This window comes from Branchiostoma belcheri, unplaced genomic scaffold (genome assembly GCF_001625305.1).
Source record: "Branchiostoma belcheri isolate BF01 breed outbred unplaced genomic scaffold, Haploidv18h27 scaffold71, whole genome shotgun sequence".
NCBI lineage: Eukaryota > Metazoa > Chordata > Leptocardii > Amphioxiformes > Branchiostomatidae > Branchiostoma > Branchiostoma belcheri.
In genome coordinates this window covers 959,774-970,898 of record NW_017804365.1, presented here as the reverse complement: position 1 = coordinate 970,898, position 11,125 = coordinate 959,774, and the positions used below count along the sequence as shown (strand labels likewise).

General features: G+C 39.9%; 1 protein-coding gene across 1 annotated transcript; it reads left to right on the top strand.

The window, feature by feature from the left end:
* The first annotated feature begins 4,234 nt into the window (after positions 1-4,234).
* Positions 4,235-10,098, top strand: LOC109484906 (retinol dehydrogenase 13-like). Its single transcript, XM_019788257.1, has 6 exons — positions 4,235-4,297; positions 4,976-5,116; positions 6,313-6,504; positions 7,006-7,284; positions 7,937-8,153; positions 9,974-10,098. The coding sequence occupies exons 1-6, from the start codon at positions 4,246-4,248 to the stop codon at positions 10,068-10,070; spliced, it is 978 nt and encodes a 325-aa protein (XP_019643816.1). The 5' UTR covers positions 4,235-4,245; the 3' UTR covers positions 10,071-10,098.
* Positions 10,099-11,125: the final 1,027 nt, after the last annotated feature.

Below are 11,125 nucleotides of genomic sequence, written 5' to 3'. Positions count from 1 at the left end.
CCACACACACACACATTCAAAATCCTGGCTTCGGGCCACATGTATTTTGGCTCCGATTGTAGGTTTTGCTCTCAGTAGGGTTTATGTGTTTGTATCTTTAACTTACGATCCTTTAGACGGATTTGTTTGAATTTAGATCCGTAGTTTGTTATTAAGATCTCGAAATGGTGAATTTGTGGCTTTTTAGCATTGATGCATAGACGCATTGAAATAATGAGGGACCCCCGTGCTGTATGTGGAGTGGTGTCGTCTATTTGCAAGAGCTTCATGTACTAATACGCTTGTCAAGATTGGTGCAAAAGTACCTTTTTTTCATATTTCAGTTAATGTTACTGTTTCATTAATCTAAGAGAAGTACTTTAAAAATGTATTAAATGTAAGTAACTTGTTTCCATTTCCGTAATTTATGAAAAAGGATCTTCTTTAAAGAATATAATAATAATGTAAGTGTTTTGCTTTTCTACACAATAATATATTATTAGTAATATATTATTGTATAGTAGCGTTATCTGTATTCTATTCTCCTGTTTGGACCTGTACTAACCAAGTGGGTATATGTGTACAATAATGGTCTTCATTCTCATTATTGCCAGACCGATAAACTACAGCAACTTTTGTGCAAAGTTCACATTAACATTTTATTCCATCCAAATGAGGTTATGGTCATAGGTGGTATGCTAGTAGACTGTCTTCAGTACTGAGTTGTTTATTTCTTTTTTGACAATGAAAAAAGAAGGTAGAAATATAATAGAAAGGATCTCAATGTGTACATATTTGAAAGCTTATTATCATATAGCCAGATAGTGTTGAGCAATCAGAGGTCCCCGTTTGCTATTGGTTATGACACCACAACGCACCCAGCGGTCATTAAATCCCATAAACACCGGAACCAATCAGCGTCGACCGATATGGCCGCCAATGACGTCATAGGGAACACGTTTTGTTCGAATTTCATCAGATCGAACACGGTGGAACATGATTCGGGTTACAGAACAAACTTAGTCTAAGGACATTTTTAACTTTGCCTGCATGTCATCTAGCGGAGAGAGCACGACATAATGTACGGGTTTAGTCGGGCACACTTAGTAAACAAAGTATGGCACTGGCGCGTAGACTTCAAAATGTTTTATCAAAGTTCGTAAGACTCGCTTGTGTTGTGCTCAGAATGTAGCAGATTGATGCCGCTTTCTCATACTTTGTAACTCGTTTGTAAAATTGTAATTATTAATGGTGTGACGTCATCTTGCTTGATATTGTCTGCACGCATTCAATAGTCTCATCTTTTCTGATATTGTCTCCTTGCAGCACAAAATGAACACTTTGCCGGTTTTTTTGTAAACTTACGGAGAAACTCGTAATGTAATCTAGTATGTATACGTTTGTAAATGCCCTTATGCAAATAAGCTGCGAAATTTCAAAGCGTAACGACGCCACTGTTTCAATATTAACTGTGGTATGGTATATTTACACACTGCACTTTGTAAATAAAATGGCGACACACACTTTCTGTATGATAAATGTTTTATTTCCGAAATAATAGTTACTGTAATGTTTTGCTTCTTCCTGATTGAATCACTAGTACATTGTATGCGTGTCCTAGTCAAGAAATGAAGCGTGATTGTGAATGTACCATAACGAGCTTGTTATGGTGGCGGAGCAGAAGTGGTCAAATACATGAAATAGTTGCTGTGGATCTTGACCACTAAATTCACTGAAATTTGTGGATCGTTAAAAATTAAGATTTACTGTACTCATTTTGCTAGTTTCAATGAACAGCAGCTTGACCACTTGAAGGAAAGGAGGATGGAAAAAAAAGTTTGGATAGGCTATATGATAATAAGGTTAATGCCCCGCCTTATCCTCGGTGTATATGGTGAGATAATCCCTGGTCAGGTGTGATAACCACCGAAAAAACCTACTCGTTCGCTACGCTCACTTGGTGTTTTATTCGGTTTTTATCACAACTGACCAAGGATTATCTCTCCATGTACACCTCGGGGCGGGACATTGACCCTTTATTAAACATGTACATTGTACATTTATCTTGCATAGGAAGAAATACTGGCCACTGTCCGTTTGGCTGTAATTACAGTAATACAAACTATGCTGAATCTGACTATTCAGGTTCAAGTAATACAAACTATGCTGAATCTGACTATTCAGGTTCAGATTCAGCATAGTTTGGTCGTAAAAAGTAAAAAGAATCCACTGATTCTCCATCTACTATGCAAATTAGCTTGTAATTTACATAATCCGCATATAATCATGTCCACTATCGTGACCCGTTCGCCCCTTTCTTGAATTACAATCTCCTTAGTTTCAACAATGATTTTGGGGGCCAAATCTACACCACTTGTTCAAGCCCAATAGGTAGCATAACATGTTCAGAACACCAGAAGCAATGCTGCAGTACCAAAGAAAGCCACTAGGGGATCCATAGTCACATTTTCCAAATGCTTTTTAACATTATACCAGATGTCATAAAGATCCATCCACAACATCTCAAGTTGTACTGCTTTTCGGTCAAGAAACGACCTAACTTCAGGGACATAGATACAGTCTATATACAACATTACAGTCTTTGGCTAGAAAGCTTTGACAGCCATATTTGTGACACGGTGGTAAAATCTGGGCTGCAAAGTTCCCACATGTCATAGAACCCGAACTGTGTTCGATCGTGTTCGATCTGGGCAATTCGAATCGAACCCGCGTTCTATTTCGGGGTCACCTGCGGTCATTTACTATAAAGCGGCAAAACAAGCCTTTCTGCCTCCGTGCATTGCAACAGATAAAAAAACAACACGTTTCTATAGATACAAACAGTTTTCTGGACAGTACATGTCCGCTATTATTTTTGGTGGACATGTAACATGTAGCGAAGCTACTGTCGTATCCTTGAGTGACCTTGAATACTGTAATGATTCTTTACACCAGTATGAATAACACAATGCACACTTTCTGGCGATATGACATGTCTCCAAAACTCGTTCAAACCTGGAAACATGGAGAGTCAAACATACCCCATTTACGGCTCAAAATGACTGTAACGGCTGTCCCGAAAATCGTGTTTTAGGGATTTTTGAAAAATGGCCTCAATTTTGAATTATGGGTAATTTAGTGAGAAAAATGTAAAAAAATGCCATTTTTTCACCAATATGTCGACAAAAACTAGACTTAAAATCAGAAATTAAAAAATCCCTAAAACACGATTTTTTATCTTATTCCTAGTCTGCGAAAAATATAAAAATCAGGGATCTGGGGTAATATACGTAGCCAGGTTTGAACGATGTTTGCCTAAAAACGTGACATGACTTGTGCCCGGAAACCCTAAAATAATCGTCTTTCTGAGCGAAATTTAAAAAAATCAGTGATTCAACATAAAAAGCTAACATTCAAAGGATGTTAAGATGATAATTTCATTTTAATTTGACGAAATTTACGCCTAAATATTATTTGTTTATTTTCAAATATTTTACGGGTAGTCCAAAACAGGCCAAAATAGCGTCTTGTAACCCGATACCTTTTCGAACGCGCATAGCAATGGGAAAGAATACCGTAGTGACAGACCGCCGTGTGAACGGAAGGTATCGCTGACATTATGACAGACGTCTTCAAACGACGAAAATGGGTTAGCAAATAGCTCGTCAGTCCTATTTGCAAAAGTAGTTTTAAAGTAAACGGACCGCCTCTTTAGCTCACTAAAAGTACAGTGTCAATGTTGACCGGTGGCGCGGGGTACCTTTACCGTTTTGCCATTCCCATGATGCATTGCGACCGAGGGATAAAATCTCCCATGTTGCACAGCGCAGGAAGGTATCATGTTGACGTTAAACAGCTTGTTTTTTTTTTGTGTGTGTTGTGACATGTTGGGACATTTTATGCCCAACATTACTTGACTTACTATTGGTCTGACAACAAAGAATGAAGTTTTTGTGTTCTTCTTAACATGGAATATCACAATGGTAATGCTTTACCGTCTGTCAATGGAAAAAAAAAGAGAAAAATCAACAGATCTTGTAGTATACAAATATGAAGGGATCAACCTTCATTATTTTAGTTTCTGTCATCAGCGAATGTAAAAACTCCACAGGAACACATCCTTTAGATCTGGCGCTATGCAACCTGGGAATTTTTACCCTCATGCGCAATGCATCCTGGGAATGGGAAAAATGGGGAATGTACGTGCTTGGGCAACTATAGACCAACCTGGCAGAATCGACCCAGATGTGCCAGACCGTTGGTGAGATGGACTCGCTACAGGCAGGCCTCGTCGCCCTCTCTGGGATACTTATAATAGGTAAGAAGGACATTCCTAAAATGGCTAATATATGTCATCAATTTAAGCCACTTCCCCATGCATCTTTCGATAGATATATTTCCAGAGGCCGTGAATTTATGACTTCCATGGCCGGGATGACATTCATCACTTTTAGACTTGAATTCCACGGCTGTGAAGGGATCTTGTCTCTGATTATTCGTGGTCATAGATTCCATAGGTATCCATGGTTATGATAGAGCGTACGCGTCGCACCATCGAAAAGGGCCTGGGCATTGTACTCGATTCGAGAAATTCGAATAGCTTATTACATAAAGCATCATAGCGCTAGGGCATTCCACGACAAGGTAAAATTATGTATTCCGCATAAATACTGTATGATGGACGCACCGACGTGGCCAATTGCTGAAAAAATATCAACGAACACCTAACATCTGTGTCCATAATATCACCAAAGTCCATAATATCGCCATATTGAGAAAAAGTGTGCTTAAAGATGTTTTTACTGCAACATACCCTAGGTATGTACATTTGAGGTGTGCAGGAGTGCATACCAAAAGTATGTTGCAGTAAAAATACATTAAAGCACACTATTTCTCAAGGTGGCGATATTATGGACCCTGGTGATATTATGGACACGGATGTTAATACTGTAGTTGGATGTACCTTCAAAACTGTTAACATCAATTCACACCGCAGTAGCCACAGTGGTGCTTCTGAGGCGGTACTTCGGCGGAGGTGTGTGCCGCAGTAACGCACGGCTGGACGGGAAGACAGTCGTCATCACCGGGGGGAACGCTGGCATCGGCAAGGAGACGGCAAGGGACCTCGCCAAAAGAGGTATGAAGTACCCAAAGTCACAAGGCAGCGCGCCGAGAGCAAACGAGTTATGACCCGTCTCCGACCCATGCCCCTCCCCACCATCCGCTGTGCCAGATAGCAGACAGGGATAACTTTATTGCACGACAGTTGTACATGGTACACTGTATGGCAACGACTATTGAACATAGTACAAAAAGAAAAGGATATAGAATGAAAGTTAACATACTAGTTATTAAACATCGAGTGCTAAATTTAATATACAATCAAGTAGGGTTAATGACTTTCGGCTTTTTTTCAGATAACAAAACGTTTATGTATTTACCTATTTTTGCATTGTGAGAGTTGTTGCATTTGAATATACATATATACATCTGTGTATAGCATCGAGTATGTCGTAATATATTGTAACACGTAAGATATGTAGACCCCATGGCTAGTTCCCGGGATAGGCATGATGAAGTACAGTCATGCAGGGGACCGAGGTGAGTGTTTGTTTTGGGCGGGTGGCCTTCTTGGACAGATCGCATAAAACATGTACCCGAGAAAAAAATGTTATGGACAGGTAGCAGACTTAAAGACACTTGGCCACTCTTGGAGGTTTGACTGTATATAGATCAATGGCAAAGATGCGCAACATGGACATAATGTATTGTTAAATAACTAGTATATACTACATTTAAGTCTCCATCGCAGAAAACAATTAGCTAGCTGCATCACAGTGTGGTACATTGTGAATTATATGCCAAAGTTGAAAGTCGACGTCCGTGGTAACACATAAAGAATTGTCAGTGTGGTCTTCATCTGACCTTTCAGATGCACAGTCGGAGCAGAAAACAGTTTCATAGATAATCATTTTAAAAATGACGTTGTCCCTGCTGTTTCATTCCAGTCAATCAAAGAAAAATGATCATGCAATTTTAATTATTTGCATTGTAAAAAATAAATATAGTTACAAAAGGCACCATACATAGCTTGCATATTTGCATGCTTCATCAACCGATCATTCTATGTGTGCGAAAGCATACCTTTTTTGGTTAGCGTCGCGATTGTCACCGCCATGTTGGATGTTGACGTCATCATGAAGGCACCATTTTGTTTCCGAATAAATTTTAATTCTCCAGCAAAAAAGTAAATGAAATTATCAATCAAACATGTCCACGTATGCTTCTAAAAATATTAAACTAAATTTTATGTACTTGTCTTCGATTCTAAAGGTGCCCGAGTGATCCTCGCCTGCAGAGACCCGAAAAGGGCCGAGGAAGCTGCTGCAGAGATTCGGAAGGACACCGGAAACGGAAATGTCGTCGTAGAGAAGCTGAACCTCGCGTCGCTCAACTCCGTCCGAGAGTTCGCGGCTAAATTCAACGCTGATGAATCTCGACTGGACATTCTTATCAACAATGCTGGTCAGTATTTTTAACAGTTTCAGGAGTTTAGCTTTTCAAGTTACTTCTTTTCTTCTCTCTCTCCCTCTTTCTATCCGTCTCTCTCTTTCTCTGTGCATCTGTGGGTGCGTGTGTTTATGTGTGTGTGTGTGTGTGTGTGTGTGTGTGTGTGTGTGTGTGTGTGTGTATGTGCGTGTGTGTGTGTGTGTCTCAACCTAAGTGCATCTGCACAAACCTGTCATTTGTGTGTGCCTGTGTTTGTATTATGTGTACTTGAATGTTTGTATTATATACGTATAAGTTTTTGTGTCTGTACGTGTGTGTGTGTGTGTGTGTGTGTGTGTGTGTGTGTGTGTGTGTGTGTGTGTGTGTGTGTGTGTGTGTGTGTGTAACGTTTTTACCTGTGTTGACGGATTCAAAATCTGCCATAACTTTTCCTTGTCATGTCGTCCAGAAAGACCTGCATTTTCAGTCGTCAGTAGTAGATTTAACTTACTAAGTGCTTCATCTGTCACACTACAGGAATCATGACGTGCCCACAGTGGAGGACAGAAGACGGTTTTGAGATGCAGTTCGGCACGAACCACCTGGGTCACTTCCTCCTCACCAACCAGCTGCTGGACAAACTCAAGACGTCCGCCCCCAGCCGGGTCGTCACCGTCGCCTCGTCTGGTCACGCAGTCGGACATATCCACTTCGATGACATCAACTTGGAGGAGAGTTACACTCCAATAAAGGCGTACGGGCAGAGCAAGCTGGCCAACGTGCTGTTCACCAAGGAACTGGCACGGAAAATTAAAGGTGTGGACGATCTTATAGCCACCTAATCGTTTTCATAACCGTGTCTATCTAGTTCTATGCCTTGAAGGGTTATATTAGTGGTAGGGTCAGATAGACATGGTTCTGGACGGTCTCCCCGTATACAAGAACGTCTACCTGCGCCAGGGCACGGTTCTGGATACGCTTGGAGTATCCAAAATTTCGCCTGAGCATGGTGCTGGATAAAGGATAAACGATACACCACCAAGCCGATCGTCCTTTACTTCGAAGTACGGCTGTTTTAACAAAAAATATCAGATATATCTTTTGGCAACGACTAATGGGTAGAACTTTCTTTTATTAATAACGGTACTGCTCCTGGTTTGAAAGTATTCTAATGCTTAATCTAATACACCACGAAGATATTCCCTTGTATTTTTTGTATCTTCAGTTCTGCATATGCTTTGGTCTCGAGTAGAATTGCAATAGTTTAGGACCCTAACCACTTTTATTAACTGGGTTGAGTGTGTTGTCTTGGTATATTTCACACACTAGTTAGTTCGCTCGTTGAACATAGTTGTGCCGCTGTCTTTTGAGATAATGTTTTCTTTCTTTTTACCAAATCATAACGCATGAGTTGAAGTCCTAAAAGCTTCCAAATAACGTCCTTTTCATCCATTCCTCCACTGAGCAGGAACGGGGGTGACGGCCTACTCCCTCCACCCGGGCGGCATCAACACGGGCCTCCAGCGGCACCTGGGCGACTCCTACGGCTGGTGGTTTACCCTCATCAAACCGCTGTTTGCCGGTGGTTTGAGTCTGTTTGGGAAGACTCCCCAGCAGGGCGCGCAGACTACCATTCACTGCGCGGTGTCGGAGGGTCTGGAGACGTCTTCAGGGCTATACTTCACGTGAGTACAATTAATATCGATTAAAGGCATCCCATGCAATTTCAGGGTGACGAAACTAGAAATATTCATTTTTACCTCCATGAAAAATGGAGGTATTGTTTTTGGCGTGTCTGTCTGTATGTATGTATGTATGTATGTGTGTGTGTCTGTGTGTCTGTCTGTCTGTGTTTCCGCAACTTTGTGGTCAGCATAACTTCAGAACGCCTTTATGGATTATGATGATATTTGGTATGTTGGTTAGTCTTAGGAAGACAAACGTCAAGGTCAAATATGGGCCTCCTGGTGGATGACCTTGGTACTGCAGCAGAACTTCCGGTTTTTGTATCTTTTGTCCTGAACATGCTATGGTCTTGATGTTTTGGTGACAGATTGCTTTTCCTGTCAGGAATAAGTGGTGTGAGTTTGGTCCCCCTAGCAGCTTGTTTTGGAACTGCAGGGCACTTTCTGGCGAAATGTTTAAAAGCCAATAAGTCCAGATAGGAACAACATATTTTCATAATTTTTGGTGTGTAGGTAGCTAAGAGAGAGATGTACATGATTAAATGCAAATTATGCAAATGAGGACTTTATTTGCATAATTAATGAGGAAATTCTATGATTACAGTGTTTTACATTATACTACTTTCATACATGTAATGTATGTAACCTATGGCAGGCAGAACATCAACAGATACTAATTATGCAAATGATGACCTAATTTGCATAATTTATGCAAAAATTCTATGATTTCTTAATGGTGAATAATGGGAATGTCATACTTTGGACATCTGTAAGTTAATCAAAAGTTAACATACATCACGATGCATATATCATGTTAATGCGGAGGTAATTTGCATAATTAAAGAGGAAATTTACATTTACATATCAAGCCCATATTTCATGGAGGTATGAAGTCTCGGAATTCTTGTTTTCAATTCAATTTATTCAATCAAACAAAATCGCACAAAAGCAGGAAATGCTGATGCACCCCTGGTTTTTGTATTCGATTTTTACAATTGGTTAAAAAAACAAGACAAGTAAACAGAAACACACTATATACAAATATGTACAATAGTGGACATGGGTTTTCAATATCAACCATTATCACTGTCATTGCAAAAAACATATTCTGAATAAGGTAATCTGTATATTGTTGACACATACTATCCCACATTAGCACATTTGAAATTCAGTAGTTCATACTCAATCCATTTTAAACTGCAGAAACAAACCCAAAGATAAAGTCCTTGTTTTCTGAGTGGTACCCTACGAATGAATACTGTTCCTTCCGTTTTTCGTCAGAAATTTGGGAATTTTTGCTCCATAAATGTCGATATACATTGGGACTCGTAAGAAAATTCAAACTCTACTACTGGATCAGTTAACGGATTTATTTCCGGACGTTTCGAGTGACATCCATCACTCTTCTTCAGCGTCACAAATGAACAGAGAACCGATTCACTCTTATATACGAGTAACTAGAAAAACCGGTTAAACAACAAGGTCCGTAAGAAGCTTTATCATGTAAAAGAACGGTTCACTCAATGTACAGGCATTAGAACTAGAAAAACCTGTTCAACAACCGTAAGAGTCTTTGTCATGTAAGGAAGGTTCCTGTGGTAAGAAATTACCATAGGAAATGTTACTGTCCCTTGGGCTGTGGCAGGGCGGGATCCCATGTGCTTGAGAGTTCTATGCGCAGTCCCCCCTTCCTGTTCATACATTGGGACAGTGTTGTTTCAAGTTAGTATGTATATCAGTGACTACAATATTGACTTTGAAAATCTGATGATAGCCACTTGTTCACTATGTTGTTGTTTATGTTTCCTTGTTTATCTTAGTGACTGCGCTCCGAAAGAACCGATTCCAGAGGCCAAAGATGAAGCAGTTGCCAAGAAACTCTGGGAGCTCAGCGAGAAAATGGTCGGCCTGAAGTAGAAATATAACATTTCCTAATAACCAATGGAGAGGGCTTAAGCAACGGCAGTTTTCTGCAACACAATGCCAAATGTCGTCTAATATTCCCCCACCTCTAGCCTGTGTAGTGTATACCAAGTAACAATTTCTAATAATTATGTTAGTTGAATATAGAATATATGAGACTGCAATGTATGGAGTGAAAATGATTTAATTTTTAGACTTTTGTCACCATCTCTCCAAGTGTTTGCTATCTAGAAAACCTAAAAAACAATATTTCTGCTGAGCTAATAAAAAAAACATAATTAAAAATGTGGGACTCTGTGTATTAATTAGCCTCTGGTTCCAAAGAAGAGGTTAAACCTTCCAGTAATGTATGTAGAAACATTTGATAGATGTATAGTTTAGACATTGTTTACCATATACGTATCTGTCTGTTCCCTTGAGATCAGTCTTCGGCCACTAGTTTGCAATAAAGTTTGATTATGATTATCTTGAAAACTGCAGTGATCTACGAATTGTAGTATCTATAAGTCAACTTACAAGATAGCAATCAACTAGAAACCAACTTAAAGGTAACATTTGCAAAGCTAATGCATAATATTTACTTTTACATTGTCTAGCCACGAGTAGTTAATGCCTCGACTGTCAAATTCCAATACCTTTTAATAGTAGTTAACTTGCTTATATCCATGACCATGACTTCGAGGGGACGTCCATATAGCCCAGGCGTTGCCTAGAAATACCTCCTAGAACTGCAATAGTCTAGAAGCAACATTCTCACGGATCAAAAACGTCGCCTGACGATCCTCTTCAGAACTGCATTAATTCACTTTTTTTGGCGACGCCATAGCAGAAGCCCATGAATGATCAGTTCCTGCCTACACACCCACAGCTACATTTTCTCAGATAAATATATATTATAAAACACCTGCAAAATAAACTTGGTCAGTTTCATGCAACTTCGATGTTCATCTGTTTGGTCGGAATTGTACCGTAAGGTCAATAGCGGTCACCCTTGACTCAATATGATTGGTGGCGCCAATGACGTCACATCTTCCCCTGGGAACGGAGTA

Excerpts from the sequence above, each read along its gene's own strand:
- LOC109484906 (XM_019788257.1), top strand. The coding sequence starts at position 4,246 with ATGGACTCGCTACAGGCAGGCCTCGTCGCCCTCTCTGGGATACTTATA. Across the intron at positions 5,117-6,312 it reads AAGGGACCTCGCCAAAAGAG|GTGCCCGAGTGATCCTCGCC; the intron begins GTATGAAGTACC and ends TCGATTCTAAAG. Across the intron at positions 8,154-9,973 it reads TCTTCAGGGCTATACTTCAC|TGACTGCGCTCCGAAAGAAC; the intron begins GTGAGTACAATT and ends TGTTTATCTTAG.